Raw genomic sequence first — 16,439 nt, forward strand, 5'->3', positions numbered from 1 at the left:
CGGCGTACCATTATGCGGCGATCGCCGTTTGTCATTCCGAGAAGAATCAATCTTCCAACAAATTTGCGGTGGTGCGCAGAGAGGCAGAAAGTCATAACATCCAAATCGTTCGGTTTTGCATTTGCGGTTCATCCCGGAGCGGTTGTTGGGCTGGATAATCCCGGAGCTCCAGACGAAGGTACCTTTGACGGACGTGTGTGTGTGGTATTATTTGTGTGTCGCTCTCGGGCATTTCCAGGCTGCAAACGCATTTCTTTGTGACGACGACAACAAGCACGGTGGCAAACTGACTGACTGGCGACGTGGATACACGGGGGACGACGTTGTTTTTGGTGGTGCAGGAACAGCTTGCACCAAAGTTGCTTTATAAGTTGCAGTGCAGCACCCGGGATGAGTGCAATTTTATCGTTTTTCGTACCGTTTCAGTTGCATTTGTAAAAACAAAGGTAGAGCATAAAGGTAATCGATAAGGCCGTGACGTTTGAGGCCATTTTCACCAATTAGTAGAAATTCAATAGAAAATATGAATTGGATTATGTGGCAGAACATCTAAACTAGCGCATGGGTGTAGTGCTGCCAAGAACAGTACGATTGTGACACAAAAACCGAAGCGATATCAATCTAGGCCGGCTAGCAACAAAGAACCAAGTGCATTCAATATGGTACGGTGAAAGGGCAACAATATGGATTGTTTACGATTGGTACTGTGAAGAAGCTGTTTTCCAAAGGCAACGATGGAGAAGTGATTATTGCAACGTAAAGCTTGTATTTAGTGGTTCGTTTTAATTTCCAAAAACATAGCATCGTTGTGAAACTGTCCTCCTGTTTTCCGGTATGTTGCTCCAGTTTTTCCCCCACCAGCTGGTACCATAATCGAGCGAGTGGGATCGTCGTTTTTCGGTTTTCCATTAATTGATATTTTTATTGTAGTTTTAACAACAACAAACGATCTCTTTTCTAAACATTGCATGCCCGGTTTCTGTTCAATTATAAATTAAAAACCATTCCATCGCGTGAAATTAGAAAGCAACTGCTCTGGCCACTGTGGAAGCAACGGACCTGCACCTGTAAACCTGCCACATGTCAGACGACGTGGCAGCGAATGTCGACATTGCCGAGCGGCTGTCAGTAGGTGCGGCGAAAACCAGTGCGTCTGTGTATCTCTGTGTGTGTGTGCGTGCGTGTACATAGGGGCGAAAGTTAACGCGAGCTTTGGCTGGCAATTCGTGGTGACGAAAAGTGACGGAAAAGGTCGGGACCGCGATAGCACTGGGTTTTGGCCGCAAATAGTTAAGAAAGTACGTAAGTGACACGGTTAAAATACGGTTCGGCCGGTGGGGGAACGTTCCGTGCACGGGTGGGGCTAGTTGGTTGGGCGTGATTCACGGCCGGTGGTGTGAAAACCCGGCCGCGAAGTGTACACGCGACCGTCGCCCAGCGGTAACCTGTGCGGTCGCCATCTTGGGCTAGCCGTGCTGCTTCTTCCTTTTCTGCTCGCCACACGGCTTCTTGGTAGTAGTGGTGGTGGTGGTGGTGTGGTAGCGGTGCCGTCGTCGTCATCAGCGGATCCGTATGTGCAACTGTGTGTGTGTGTATTGTGTATGCGTGTGCTGTGTATGACTATTGGAGCAAAGTCATCATCGTCGTCATCATCATCATCATTCTGTAGCACCGTGCACTCGCACACAAGGAAGAAAGAGTTGGAATGAAATCGGTTGCAGGCGAAAAAAGAGTACCTTAATTCGTAATCCAGCTTGACTTCTGTACAGCTATAATTGCTTGTAAAATTAAAGTCCTTTTGACGCCCTACGACAATTTGCTAGTCTGGAAAACAAATACGCAGAAGGAAGAGAAAATAGGGCTGTATGAAATCCGTTTGGGCTCTGACGTGTTCACCGTGCGAGCAAGAGAGAAGGAGGGTGTGAGTGTTTCTAAGTGTGTGTGCTCGCGCGAGAGAGCAAGTGAGAGCGAGCATAAGAAAAGCCGAGAATGAACAGAACAATGCCACATCTGAGGATGGACACCCCACGAAACGCACAAGTGCAATTGGAAATTTAAGACAGCGGGGATATGATTGCCGAACTCCAGCAGCAACGGTGCCTAATTGGACTAAACAGTTGTGAAAAGTAGCCCCAACGACCGTGCGGAGTCAATTAAGTCGGATTGGAAGGAAAAGTTTATTGAAAGAGGACAGTCAGGAAAAGATTCGCACGCGAAATTAAGAGCAATATTTGCTGCCAGGCTACTGAATTGGCAGTTTCAAACAGCCAATTTACTGGGGGAGAATAAATGTCTGATAAGAAAGTAAGCCCAGTAACATCCCCTTTCCCGCAAGGGGTTAGGCATATGTTAAGGGGGGGGTGGTAGTTGCGGTGGCGAAGTAGCTGATTCACCGTACAGCCCCAACACGTACACGTTACCGAAGAAAGCCGCTCATCGCATACAAATGCTCACGCACACAAATGCACACACAGCAAGGCGTTCGCACCACTACACACGACGCGAAGCACGGGAAGCCACCCATTTGCGTCGGGCACACAGAATGTTACTGCCAGCAAAACGGAAGTGTGGATAGGAATGGGAAAAAGAGAGAAAGAGAGAGAGAGAGAGAGTAAGAGCAAGAGAGCCACCCCCCTGTGTTCCGAAAAAAAGCTACTTTTGCTGAAGTTTTGAACGCGCCTGTGTCAATCAGGCCGAACCCAGGCACACACAGTGGCAACATTGAAGATTACGGAAAACGGTTGTGCAGCCCGGAAGGGGCAACGGAAAGGCGCAACTGCTGCTGGAAAGCAGAAAGAGAGCGATCGAATGCTACTCCCCTAAATACACTGCTTCCCCCCACGGTGGTTGATAGAAAATTTTCCGTCGGCGGCGAGTCCGTTGATCGCACGAGCCTTGGTGTATGTGTGTGAGCGTGTGCGCGCGCCCGTGCGTTCCATTATGCTCCAACTGTGCGTGGCTGCGTTTGTGTGTCAGTATTGCAAAGCTGCTTGGATGTGTGTGTAAAATCGTTCAAGTTTCGATGCTTTCTCCGCCAACATCGCCGGCCAGAGGGGAGGGGAAAAAGACGCCCGGTGGAAGAAAGCCGTTGTAAGGGGGATGTTAATCGTTTAATTGGCATGTGGCTGTTAACGTATGAGTTGTAGTATTCTTTCCCTGTACAGTCCCCGTTCTGAGGGAGCTGGTCGAGTACGCCTAGCTGGCCCAATAGCCACAGGCCATAATTTGCCAAACTTTCTGTTTTGTTTAAGTAGCGATTTGCAAATCTAACGCGCCTTGGCTAATTAATTTGCAATGGTGCAAATTTTGCCACTTTCACGTCGCGATGATTCATTATCGTGAAGAGTGTATCACGTGAGAGAAGCAGAGCAAAGAAATGAGCCCGTATGTGCATGTGTCCATAGGGTGGTATGAAACACACGCCGCATTGGACAACTTAAAAACACGAGGGAATTAGAAATGGATCGATGCTTGGGGTAAATAAGTATCGATTTTATTGTGGCTGGTCTGTGCTGAACACGCACTTCCGGCGAAATGTCAAGAACCGGGTGGAAATGGAATATTGAAGTAGTTTAAATGTTACAACTGTAAAGAAGAAAACCTTAAATTGGAGACGAGAATTAATGCGTTTCTTGTTTTGTTTTTCTTTCCAGTAGCTGACGGGAGCGTAGATTGAAAAGTTCCATCAACAGCAGAGAAGCAGCAGTGTGTTTGTGTGCGTTAATGTTTCTTTAGCGACGGAACCTCGGCCGCCTACGATAAATTCTCCCGCACATTCAACACGAGCGTCCGGTGGTCCCCCCGCGTGGCAGTGTGCAAAAGTGAAGATAGAGTCCGTAGACAACCGAGCAGTGGTGGTGGTGGTGTGTTTGGGACGTTGTAGAGAGTTTCGGATCCGGTGGAGCGAGAAAGAGAGATTAGGTTTATTAGTTTACTAGTGGCGCGCGCCTGTGACACATTCCATTCCTTCCCTCCTTTATATACATACACACTGTTGGACGGGCACAATAAAATTTGGCCCTACTTACCCGGTGTACAGAAGCAACTATCTAAAAGTAACCAAACCGGCTCAAACACAGCAACATCGGAAGCGATCCATATCCTTCGATAGTGAGAGTAAAAAGTACGTAGAAGTAGAAGCAGCATGCCATCCTCTTGAGTCCAACGTTAATCTAATGCACCACCCTTCTCTTTTTGTGTGCAGGTGTGTAACGAAAGGATAAACTCTACAAAGCAACAAAATGGGGAACGTGTTCGCTAACCTGTTCAAAGGATTGTTCGGCAAAAAGGAGATGAGAATTCTGATGGTCGGATTGGATGCTGCCGGTAAAACCACGATCCTGTATAAACTAAAATTAGGTGAAATTGTTACAACGATTCCTACAATTGGTAAGTGGCTGGTGTTTTGTGCATGATGTCCCTTTGCTTCCTACATTCATCTAACTTACCTCCTACTTGTCTACTACTTTGCTTGCAGGTTTCAACGTGGAGACTGTAGAGTATAAAAACATTAGTTTTACGGTTTGGGACGTTGGCGGCCAGGATAAGATTCGGCCCCTGTGGAGGCATTACTTCCAGAACACACAAGTACGTTATTGAGATTGTTAGCATGTGCGTGTGGTCATATGGATCAACTTACGTTCTTTTTTCTTCTCTTTCTCTCTTTGTCTCTTTCTCAACAACTTCCAGGGACTTATCTTCGTTGTCGATAGCAATGACAGAGAGCGTATCGGCGAGGCCCGGGAAGAACTGATGCGAATGTTGGCCGAAGATGAGCTCAGAGATGCTGTTCTACTGATATTCGCAAACAAACAGGTACGTGATCGAGATCTTAGCAGCTTGTCGCTAACTTTTCATCCGTCGCATAAGGCAAAACGATCGGCATGCTTCTTACGAACATCAAACACCGCCTCAAATTAGCGCCTTTCGTCGTCGACTTCCCAAAATCAAACGCTTACGGTTGCATTCCCTTTCCCTTCCCACCTTTTGTAGGATCTACCAAACGCGATGAATGCGGCAGAAATCACCGACAAGCTAGGACTACACTCGCTAAGAAACCGCAACTGGTACATTCAGGCCACCTGTGCAACTAGCGGCGACGGACTGTACGAAGGACTGGACTGGCTTTCCAACCAGCTGAAAAACGCAAACCGCTAAAGTAAGAGGAGTGGAAGCTGCGCCCCTTAGGCTCGCCCGGCGCACGTAAGCAAATTTAGCTATTAGCAACAGCAGCAAAAACAACAACTACAAGTAAACTACAAACACACAAAACTGAGAAGCAGAAAACCAACAGGCAACAAACATCCATTTGATGACCGATGAGAGAAAGGACATGGAAAGGAATTAATAGTAGAGAGATAGAGCTCAGCGTGTGTGTGTGTGCTCGCGCGCGCACGTGCACGTCGCCGACGTGTGTTGTCGTCATCCATCATACTGTCGTCGCACCTTCCCCCCCGACGACGGCACGAGAGAGCGCTTGATCGAGTTTATTCAGGTTTTTTTTTCGGCAAAAGAAAGCAGAAGGATCATGGAACAGTATAAGAAGCTTATAGTGTGTGCAGGAAGGGATGCAGAGAGCGGTAGGGCGGTAGTGTAGCGGGATTTTCTTCAGTTCATCGGAGTGTGGTGGATGGGTGTTGTGTCGTTGCACTGGCGAGTGGGCTTGTGAGAGAGAGTGTGTGTGTTTGTTGTGTGTGTACATGTTAATGTGTTGGTTAGCTCATGAGGCAGGAAGAAGCGCAATATTTTAAAGCGGAATGTTTATTACGCTTCTCTTTTTGTCCTCAAGTGTGGCGGAGATGTACTTGAAGGAGTATTTGAGTGCACAATAGCTACTATTGAAACATGAACGACCCATATGATGTCTGGAAAAAAATAATCTAATAATCAAGCGGAAAGTGGAACAGGTTAGGCTTTGACGCTAAGAAAGTACATACAGAGAAACACTTAACATTAACACAATTACACACACATACATTTACACACTTGCTGCACACGTACACCCAACTTACCCACGGACAGCGAACGGGAAAGACGCGGACACTGAAACTAAGCTTAGAGTGTACGGGCTAGACGAAGGAAGAGCGAGCGAGAAAGGATAAAAATGATTATTTAACCAGGCAATGTAACAATAAGAGAGCGCATTATACACATTAACATAGACGCAGACAAACACACACACACACGTACACACTCACACGATTGGGAGGAGGTTTTGATAAGGGCGCGAGAATAGGCAATGCGTCGTGTGTGTGTGTGTGTGTGGCAGGCAGGGTACGAAGGTGTGGAAACATTTAAAGGATGAAATATAAGCCTCCTCAAAAGTGCGTGCGCGCGTGTACACTCCTTTCTCTGTTGTAGCATGTAACAACGTACTCGAACGTGTAACATCCATCGCATGACCTGTCTCCCCAACACTTGTGGGACGAAGCCGTGCGCGTATATTCAATACCGCATTATTATTATTGTCGTCCCCAAGTCCACGTTGCATGTGCAATTATTAATGCTTTCCCTGTGGTTTTTCGCTCGGAAAGCGGAAAGACAAACGACTAAAGACAGCATATAGACATACACACTCTTTCACACGCGACTATAATTACAGCAAGGATAAAAATGGTGACATTCACAAACATCGATGAGGAGACTCTAAAGACATGAATGGGGAAGGACAATACCACGCGCCACGCTCTACTGCTGCTGCTGCTTGCTTGCGGAAGAAACGTGGGGTGAATGGAAATATATATGTATAATTACAGATAATGAAACGATGTTTAGGTAAACAAAAAGCAAAAGAAGGAAGGAACAATTGCAACTAATAATAAAACGGGAGATCACAACAAACAAACAAAAAACTGCAAAAGTAAAACAATATGCGAATCTGGGTACGAAGTGTGCCTGCGCTCACTCAAATGACGATGTGCGTGTCTGAGGCTGTTGGTGTTACCCGATTTTGAACCATTCCGTTCGGGCCTGTCAGCCACCAGCACAGTGCGTACTGCAACAACCATATAAAAGGACACTTAGCATAATGTAAACCCCATTGTCCCCGACACTCCACCGCTCTCCCGGGGTTTGATGTGATGTGCACGATATCGATCATCTTGCAATCTTTTGCGTGCGCGTTGCATCGATCGGGAGAGCCACGCCACGTCGTTCATCTCAAACTCTTAACAGTTACACACATTACCATCAACATACTACTTTTGCAGTGACAGTGGCGACAGTTGTGGCCACCAAAAACCACAAAGAAATGAATAACCGTGCGCCCGATTTGCTTCCGCGGGACGAACGGTGGGACAGAGTTACGTTAGCTCTTTTCTTGTTTTGATAATTTGTTTTCGTTTGGCAATTCAGTTTTGCTTCGATTGTTTTGCTTGTTCACTTGATGGCGTGCAGACGTAATAATACTATTAGACAAACGTGTTAAAGCCGGGCAACCAATTATAACCCCACACACACACACACACACTTCTGTTGAGTGTGTGTACTACTGTGCAACATGCAGAATTGATGGAGTTGCAAGATACAAAAACAAGGGGGAGAAAACAAACATTCAAACCAAGAAGGATATGTGTTCGCTTCCTCTATTTATTATTACTATTATTATACAGCCTATTATATCTATTCGCACCGTTGTGAGGGAAGAAAACCAGCGAGAGCAGTATGTGTGCAACAGTAACAGAGAATGGGGGAAGACATATTCAGCAAAGTTACAACTTCTTTTTTTATATTTTTTAGTAACAAGTGCAAGAAACAAGAAAACAGAATGCATATTGGTGGGAGAACACGATACAGTTATTAAAGAGAAATTTGAACATTCACAGTCGGGAAGGAGAAGGGAGAGAGAGAAAAGGGCATAGAAGAGATCGAGATCACACATACACCCATAACATGGAGCGGAAAACAAGGAAACATAAGCAAAAAAAGGAAATGAAATAAAATAAATGAAAAAAATGGTACGGAAGCGATGTTACTGATCTGCGGACAATTTGCCACAAAACACCCCGAAAGAAGTTGAAGACATCCTTATAGTCTAAGTTTGTGTTAGAAAGGTTAGAATCACAAAAGGTCTAATATCTCCATTACATTTAGGGATCTTTCCGTCCGTTTAACAGTCTTGTAAGAGTAATCGGATCTGGTTCTGTTTGCACTGATTAACAAAATTGATTTAATTCGCTGTGGTCGATGTTATTTTAAAAGCAAAACTACGTTATTCAACAAAAAAGTTTAAAACACCCCCATGCTGCTTTTGTTTTGTCCACCAGTGTAAACTGTCAGCGACCAAACGTCACAACGCGGTGCCTTTGAATTTGACAGTTGCCCGACGGCGAACGCTGCTTTGAATGTGTTGGTGTGCTCGCTCGCTTATGCCATTCCGTGCAGGGTTCGCTCCGACCCCGAGGCCGGTTTGTTTGCCTCCGCTCGGGCCGTTTTTCCACAAACAAAAGTTGAACGTCGAACGGGACGGGTGTGCGTGCGTCGTTGCGCGATCGTGTACCGTGTTGTTGATTGTTGGGAACAGCGACGTAAATATATTGCGACACGTTTTCGAACTCGTGTATCGTGTGCGTGTGCGTTCAAACAAATAGAGTGATTTTACGTGAGTTTAGAGCAATAAGCAACACAAAAAATGATAGGAAATTACATTGTACACGTTCTTTCTGGGCTTTTGTTTGTCTAGTTTGCTTTTGCAAATTGTCGTATCGAAGTGCTGTTATCTGCCCAGTTCTGTCGCACAGGCGGTTTGCATTATTGGTTTTGCGTGCGCAAAAATGGAACACGGGAGGACCCGTTCGCGATTGAAGCATAAAAGTAAACAATGTTGTTTGCACAAAACGGCGCAGAACCATGTGCTGGGTGATGCCGGGGTAATCGGTTTCTCCCCGGTGGCACAGCACACCCGCGAACGTGATCAAAACCGTTCGAACCTCTCTCTCTCTGTCTGTGTCCGTGTCATTTGAATACAAAAACGTCGTTTCATTCCCGTTTTGCTGCGTGCACAGTACAGCACACACATCTTCCTTTTTGGGGGTGAGGGTGTGTTAGGGGTGCCTTGAGGAAGGAGGGTGCCGGGTGGTATAGGGAAAACGCATATTGAATGCCTCCGGATCTCGTACTCGGCGTGATTTATGGCCATTCCGCGTATGGATGTGCGCATTCTTCACGCGCGCTAGACGAGGAACGTGTTCAGCAGGGCCTAACCGTTGTGCCGTTGCTACGTTTAATTTTTTTTTTGGGAATCGGGAAACTGTTTGAAATGGGGAAGTTTTTCAAAATTTAATACATTCTTTCGATCACAGCAAACCATGCTGGAAGTGGTGGAAAAGTGCGTAGACAAAAACAAGGAGCTCTTCCTTTACGAACAGAGAGAGAGAGATGGAGAGAGAGAACGAGACGAGCGGAACCATATGTTTTTGGTGTAGAAAATTCTTATTTGAAACCATCCCAAACATTAATTAGTTTATTTTCTTTTTTGCATTCATATGTTGTTTTTTTCAGTGTAGATAGATGTGTAGATTAAGTGTGTGTGTGTGTGTGAAATTGGTTAACACAAGCAAGTGAAATAGAAAGTGCAAAAATTAAGAGTGCGGAAGATTAAAAAAAGCAGCGGAAAATCGAAACCAATTCCAACGCAGGAAAACTGCTACTGCCTTGTGCAGGTCTGTGCGTGGAAGGGAAAGTGGACCAAACGGTCAGCCAGCCAAAGCCAAGGCCTAAACTTGAACCTTTCGTGGCCCTTGCGGAGATAACGGAAGCGCGATGTGCACAACAGTTTACTAATCGAAAATTTAACATATCAGTGCCGGGTGTGTGTGTGTGTGTGTGTTTTTGTATGAAAAGAACCGTATCCTATTGATTGCCGCGGGTTGCTAAGATTTAATAAGAGAGCAAAAAAAAAAAACAACATCATTCCATCGTGTGGCTGCTCTGCTCCTGAGCGAGACTCCTTCGACGACTCCTCACTTCGGACGAAGAAAGGTTGTGGTTCTTATCTTTTTGCCGCGAGGTAAAAACGTAACGAATCGTGCAGAAGGGAAGGAAAGGGACGAAAACGTCTAGTGGAATAGGGAAACAAAACTCCACCAACTCTAGCAATGAAACGCAACAACGATGGCAAAAGGTAAGCGTCCTTCAGAACGTTATCTGCTCTGTGCGGAGTTGAGGTTGGAGTGGAAGAAAAAAAAAAATAATGAAAAAACATCACAAATGCATCTTATTTGACGCGTGTTGACTTCTCCAGGAGTTGTAAATCTCATCTGGTGAGAGGTGGATTTCCCTTTGCCGGATGTGATGGAATAATTTTTGGAATGGATTTTCCAACATCTCGTTGCTCTCAGTTGTAGCGTGGACCGTTCTTCTTCCCCATGGGCAAACAAACCGAAACACACAGACACATCTGGCGTGGTGTGTGGTGAAGGAGGGTCGAAAGGCCAGCGATCATCATCTGTTTTGCTTTTCCAAAACGCCACGCACAGCCAAACCTCGGCCAAACGGAAGAACCACTCGTGAGCTAAAGTCCTTGTTCCTTGTTTCCTCTCTTGCATCGTTTTTTTTTGTTGTACCCCATCTGCATAAGGCACTTGAGATTTTTATCTCACCCTGGTCGGTTTTCGTTCTTTTCCGTTAAAATAGAAACATCATGGTTCTACCTCATTAACGGACAACTTCTTGTTTGTTCGGGTTTTTTTCGGTTGTGTTTTAATGTCCTTTTAAAAAAGAGGGAATTCAAATGGCCAGGAAGTTACACACACTGATAAGGAAATTCCTTTCGCTTGTTTGGAATTTTATATTATTGGCTCTTTTTGAATTAGTTTTTAGGGGGTTCGATCTGTGAATATTTTTAAATATTCTATGTCGGACAAGTGAATTTTTGAGGAATATATGCTCTGCAGTAATGTAGTCCTAAACGTCCTTTGGATTTGAATTTTAACATTACTTCGATTACACTTGTCTTTAACACAACAACCGTTAATACCCTTAGGTCGTGAACCTTCCCTAGGCTCACTCTTTAGGTCCTTCGGTCACTGAGCGATCCCAATTCATGTATTTTAGCCATCAAGGCCCTATCAAAAATCTTCAAATCCCTTTTCCAAATTTTCAAAAATCTCTCCTCAGCACCACTCACCACATCCTCAGAGGTCAAACGGGTATTGAACCAATTTGACAAAAGTCATCATTCAGGCCCCGAAAGAAAGGTTGTTTTACCTGTATGTGAGTGTTTGATTGAAAAATGTACAAATAATAGTCCGATCGTACGCTGGCAAGCAGCGAGACGCGGGGGAAAGGGAGCAAGCCGATTTGTTATGCTTTTTAAGGGCTTTTTAAGAGCTCATAACGGTTCGCTCATAGGGACAGTGGGCCATGCAGGACGCCGTCCGCTTACCTCTACGATAAACGGACGCGCTTTGACAAATTTAACCGAGCCTAATAAAGCACTTGAAAGGGAGAAAAGAAAAAAACGTTAAACGCGTTGTTTGAAGTTTTGAAGCGAACAAAACAACAAACCAGCTAACAAAAATCGGTCGGAAAACTCAATCCATCTTCCGAGCGATCTTCGCCCAGAACGGCGTGTTTGAGATGCATTAGAAAGGTGAGAGATGTGCCGTGTGGTTTTTACCTTTCCCAGTAGGACAGGGAAGGCAAGCAAGCAAAAAGAAAGGGTCATAAAAGTACACGCGAGGGAATTCATAACGTTCCCCCAATGCACGGAACCCTTCAAACCCTCGTGGGATCTCCTAGCGCTCGTTGAAATCCCCACAGAAGGAGGCAACCATCTGTGGTTCATTAATAAAAATCAGGACCTCAGCACATGTCGTGCCTTTCCTTCGTGCAAGCGAGTATCCTTGCACCGGAGAAAGTTAACTATTTAGCACCCCAGAGGACCAACCAGCCAGCGAGCGAGCGAGCCAGCGAGCAAGAAGTTACAATTAGTCTCGCGCATCTTCCAAGGATCGAGTTGTCTGTCGTTCCCGTTTCTTCTGCCTTTATAAATCAGCCCTCGTTCCCGGTGTTACTCAATCCTTTAAGATGTCCTTAATCCCCCTGTTTTTTGAGAAAAACCGGCCGGGGAACTGGGGAAGAAGAAAAATGCATTCGACAGTACATTGACTCGGTTAATCGGTGCCGTCCTGTTTTCCACCGGTGCACCGCGAACCCGAGTCCGATCGAGAAGTGGTGGTTTAACGTGTTGAGGTGTTTATTGTTTCCACCGTAAGATTACCCTTAGGAGCAGGACTGCTAATGTTCGTAGTTTTTTTTTCTAAGTGCAACTGTTACCCCTTTTGTCGGAACTGTTCTCTCTGCACCTTTTGTAATTCGATTGATAAATCCAATGGCAATGGTAATAATTGGAAATGATTTGTGCGCTACCGTTTGCTCGGTGTATGGGGTTTCATTATTTTCTTATTATGATAATGTAAGTTACGCTTTTGTGTCAGTATTGTAATAATTTATTTCCATTGTTTGTTCAATTCAATAATGCATTCTTGCGTCTGCCACAATCGGAGTAGAAATTGTTTAATTCATTTAAATAAATACAAAGAAATGTCTTTTCTTGTATATTTTTCCCAGCTTAACGATTGTTTGAAGAAAACCTTCTTTCCTTTTGTGAAAGTGTCAGCAAAGGTCCTTTAAACCCGCAGTCAAAGAAATAGAAAGAGTAAATTCAGCATTGTCTGGCACGGTTTTATACATTGCCGAAAAGCAAACACACGAAGCCCTCAGCAATGCGCCTGTGCCTGTGCTTCAGTTCAGTGATCCATAAATCGGAGCACTTAAGGTTCGATTGAACGGTTTTTTTTTTGTCGGCACTCGCACCCCGGTTGCATGCGCGGAACTCGTCCACATTTCGGCGTCGCACAGCAGCAGCAGCAGCGGCAGCAGCGGCGCATATGGGATGGATTGGATTACATTGTGCTATGCGCGCCCGCTCGCGATCGTTCATCGGAGTGCATTTCTCGTCCGTATCCGACGCATAGGCACCGCTTAATATACAGATTTTTTTTGTCGGGGTTCGGGTGTTGAATTCATGTTCAAGTGGTTCTGTTTTTCCTCTCTGGGTTTTTTTGCTGTTGTGTTGGTTGGCTGTTTAGTTTAGGTCCCATCTGCATCAACGAGACCGATACGATCAGTTTCCAAGTGGTGGTGCGGGGAGTTTTTTTTTGGATGCCGAGTGGCATTTTCGGTGGTCGATGGTTTTTAAACATTTGTGTTTTTCTCTCTCTCTCTCTCTTTTGCTTTCGGGTTAATGCTGTATGGGCGCAAATATCTGCAACAAGAACGACTAACACACAAAAAACTGTCTCCTATTGGGTCGTTTCGGTTGAAAGCTCATGACCAGAAGGAAACAGCATTGATACGGGGCAAACCCCGCCCGAGGTCTCGCCTTACTCGATCCCTTTTCTGCCCTTTCAGCAAAGATTTGTGTGTGCTTGGGTGTGTGCTCTTTGGGTGTGTTTGATGCTTTGTATCCAATTTTTTGGTGACGTCGGCTGCATTTAGGGACATTTTTTGCTTTGTTGCTTTGTGTGACATTGGCATTCCGATTCAATCCTTGAGCGTAAGTCAATTGGCTCGATTTTGGACCGAAAAGAAAAGGGGGAAATTGTGGTAAGAAGTTAGCTCGTTTGAATGGAATCATCAATGGAAACATTAAATCAACAACCCAAAGAGGGTTGTTACAATACGTCTTGATGCTAATCTTTAATTCGGCATTTTCTTTTCTTTCTTTACAGAGCTCCCCTCACCGAGGACTTCTCAAAATGCATGGAGTACTAGCGCACCCGAGTGTGGGCAAATTGCGACGAAAACTTGCACCAGTCACGTACTATCGACATCGTACGATTGCTAAAGCGCATGAACGTCTTGGGTAGCGTGTTCTGATCCTCCAACCAGAAAGATCACCCAGAATCATTTGCCAAAGGCAGTAGTTGAACAGTGAGCGGTGAATTACACACGAAACGATTGCCTCATCATCTACAAATCGGTGGGTGTCACATTCAGCCTAGAACAGCAAGAACAGCTCCACGGAACAAACACCACCCGCTTACTACTTTTGGGGGCTGAATGGTTGCAAAAGTGCAGTTGCAGCGTTTGCTGTTGCTCTGATTTCGAGGCAAATCCGGCAAAGGGCACCCACGGACGAGCACACCGAACGCGGAGTGAATCATCCGCCAGCTCCTGGAGGTAACTCTTACGCGAGCTCTTCGCTCTGGAGTTTTGTCGAGTACGAGGAAGAGCTTCCTCTTCGCGTCTCTCTGTGTGTGAATGTGTTTACCTTTTTGGTTTTGTTTGCATTTTGAGTTCTTGCATGCCCTGGTTCTTTGCAAAGTGTGTGCTGTGCATGCGAATAGGTGCATCGTAGAGAGTGTGACATCGAGCATTTGTTGAAGACATAATTCGTGCCCCTAGATTACTCACCGCCGCCGACGTGGTGTGTCATCTTTTGCGAATTCTCTGAACCTGCCTGTGTGTGTGTGTGGAAAAGTCGGAACTTGTCGGAATAGAAAGCAAAAGGTCCAAAGAGCTTCCACAACAAAAGCAGCACAAGCCGCAAGATGGTGCTCTGTGACAGTGATTTAGGTAAGTACAAATATGGAGCATTTGCTCTTCATTTGCGTTAGGGCGTTGATGCGTGTGTGCTGTGTTTTTTTTTTGTTTGTTTTTATCATCATTCTAAGGATTGGGAACGGTTTTTCTTTAAATGGGTTCGTTTTTTCTTTGGACAAGAAGACGAACAGTGCTGTCATTCACGCTAGGGTCTGGAGTTGATTGTTGGGTACAGTAAATGGTCTATCTTTGAGCCGCGAAAGGCTAAAAAGGTTCGGCTTCGGGGAGTGTAAATCTTGTGCCGCCCGAAATGGGTTTTCTTTCCGACAGCACCGCACTCACTTCCGCCATAAGCGATGGATCAAACAAAACAGTGAAATGTCATAATGGAGCCGTGGTCTATGGGAATAGAAGTGCACAGAATATGAGTAAAAAATGAGAACGAAGTGTGTTTGAATGATGCGACGTTTCTGTCAATTGAGCGTGTTCCTCAATGTGCGGTGCACTTTTGCCGCCCGATTTTCCTTGGACTAGGTTCTCGACCAGGACTAGGAGAGAGATCATAGTCTTTGGCATATGGTTTAAAATGGTTGTCGTGTCTTGTGGTTTCTATACGGAGATTTTATGAGTATCATAAATCACGGCACATCTTGAAGCCGACGCGATTCATAACCGATGGTGTGGAATTCATCTCGCTCGCGAGATGTTTAAATGTTTAGCTCGACTACCAAAACGTCCCAAACCGTCTGGCTGTATTCCACCGTTATAATGACAGAACTGGTGATCTGGCGTCCAAATTTATGATTAACCGAAAAATATCTCTTTTGAAGGTGATGGTAGACTGTTGCGTGATAGACTGCCCATTGAATTGCATAATTTGATTAATTTTGGCAGCGACCAAAGGAAAACGCACGTCAAGAAGCGGTGGTCACGATTTGTTGATTTTCACACATTATAAATTATGGAAGGACGATCGCTTTTCGTTGTTGTTGACTGTGCCGTCATTGTGCTGAAGGAAAAGAAAGCCTTACGGCGTTGAAATCAATTTATCATCGCACCGGCGTATAAAGGCTCCGTCTTCATACGATTATCTGCAGACACGATCGCGCAGAGCTTGTGGACCGGACCACACACTGAAGCTCTGAAGTCAATGGCCGCCCAGGCCCAATCGATTCGACGGGTCCAATCAGCAGGCTGACCGATTGACACATCAAGGGTTGCAGGCTCCATCCTCTCGATCCATTCCCATGTGGCGGCATTCAAGATGTGCGGTCCCCGCTTCCGAGCCTCCGACACGTAATGACCTTTGCCGTCCATCCGTCGACTATTTCCGTCCGATTGTTGGAAAGGGAGGGGGGAGGGCTTGTTGCGGATCCACCCGTGATCGACTTCACACTTTGGCACATCGTTGTGCGCTGATGGTTTCCCATTGACGAGGTGTGTTTTAGGTCTTCCTCTGTGACCTCTGGCTACGCGTGGAGGAGGTAGTTGCCGGGCGCTAGAAACGAATGGAGCTTGTTTCCCACCAAAGTTCGGGTGACCTAGTCTTGGGGCACCTTTTAATGAGGGGGAAGGGGAGCAGCCCCGTCGTTGATGGGCAATTGGCAGAAGATGTGGTTGTAGCATTTGAAGCCCCTCGTTGCTCAACGACATTCTTCCCAAAGGTCTTGCGGTTGTTTGGATGTTTGGAGCGATTCCCTTAAAGAGGGACGCATTCTAGAAAGCATTCCATCACAAGCCCTGTGGCATAGTCTCGAGACATTGGCCAATGTGGTGTCGATATCTTTCAGAAAATTTGAGCTATTTCGAGTGTTTTTAAAGGTGTCATAAATGTCATCCTCTTAGGGTCTAGATTTTGAAGCTGTAATTTAGTCTTAGTTTGTTTTTGTGCT

General features: G+C 45.6%; 2 protein-coding genes across 17 annotated transcripts in view; both read left to right on the forward strand.

The window, feature by feature from the left end:
• On the forward strand, window positions 1-6,326 carry LOC1280655 (ADP-ribosylation factor 1). 12 transcript variants are annotated; one of them, XM_061654589.1, is made up of 7 exons: window positions 31-178; window positions 239-459; window positions 3,657-4,123; window positions 4,205-4,389; window positions 4,478-4,587; window positions 4,690-4,815; window positions 4,993-6,326. In XM_061654589.1, exons 4-7 carry the CDS (start codon window positions 4,242-4,244, stop codon window positions 5,155-5,157), a joined length of 549 nt encoding a protein of 182 aa, XP_061510573.1. In that variant the 5' UTR covers window positions 31-178; window positions 239-459; window positions 3,657-4,123; window positions 4,205-4,241; the 3' UTR covers window positions 5,158-6,326. The 12 variants fall into 12 exon arrangements, with proteins under 12 accessions (XP_061510562.1, XP_061510564.1, XP_061510573.1 ...); XM_061654582.1 differs by having other exon boundaries at window positions 59-178; window positions 3,654-4,123; XM_320516.3 differs by lacking the exons at window positions 31-178; window positions 239-459 and adding exons at window positions 533-832; window positions 931-1,298 and having other exon boundaries at window positions 3,654-4,123.
• Window positions 6,327-8,420: 2,094 nt separating this feature from the next.
• The window catches only part of LOC3291478 (uncharacterized), a 58,513-nt gene continuing 50,494 nt past the window's right edge, over window positions 8,421-16,439 (forward strand). The window contains exons 1-3 of one of the 5 annotated variants that reach the window (XM_061654569.1): window positions 8,421-8,599; window positions 9,499-10,120; window positions 13,734-14,580. In XM_061654569.1, the coding sequence (XP_061510553.1) occupies window positions 14,556-14,580 (25 nt within the window). In that variant the 5' untranslated portion in view covers window positions 8,421-8,599; window positions 9,499-10,120; window positions 13,734-14,555. The remainder of the gene's footprint in view (window positions 8,600-9,498; window positions 10,121-13,733; window positions 14,581-16,439) is intronic. The other 4 variants (XM_061654571.1, XM_061654570.1, XM_061654572.1 and 1 more) reach the window with 4 other exon arrangements.

Source organism: Anopheles gambiae, chromosome 3 (assembly GCF_943734735.2).
Source record: "Anopheles gambiae chromosome 3, idAnoGambNW_F1_1, whole genome shotgun sequence".
Lineage (NCBI taxonomy): Eukaryota > Metazoa > Arthropoda > Insecta > Diptera > Culicidae > Anopheles > Anopheles gambiae.

Bases quoted from the DNA above. Each gene is read 5' to 3' on its own strand.
- LOC1280655 (XM_061654578.1), top strand. From the start codon at position 4,242: ATGGGGAACGTGTTCGCTAACCTGTTCAAAGGATTGTTCGGCAAAAAG. The intron at 4,588-4,689 runs GTACGTTATTGA...AACAACTTCCAG, and splicing joins ATTACTTCCAGAACACACAA to GGACTTATCTTCGTTGTCGA. The intron at 4,816-4,992 runs GTACGTGATCGA...CACCTTTTGTAG, and splicing joins TGATATTCGCAAACAAACAG to GATCTACCAAACGCGATGAA.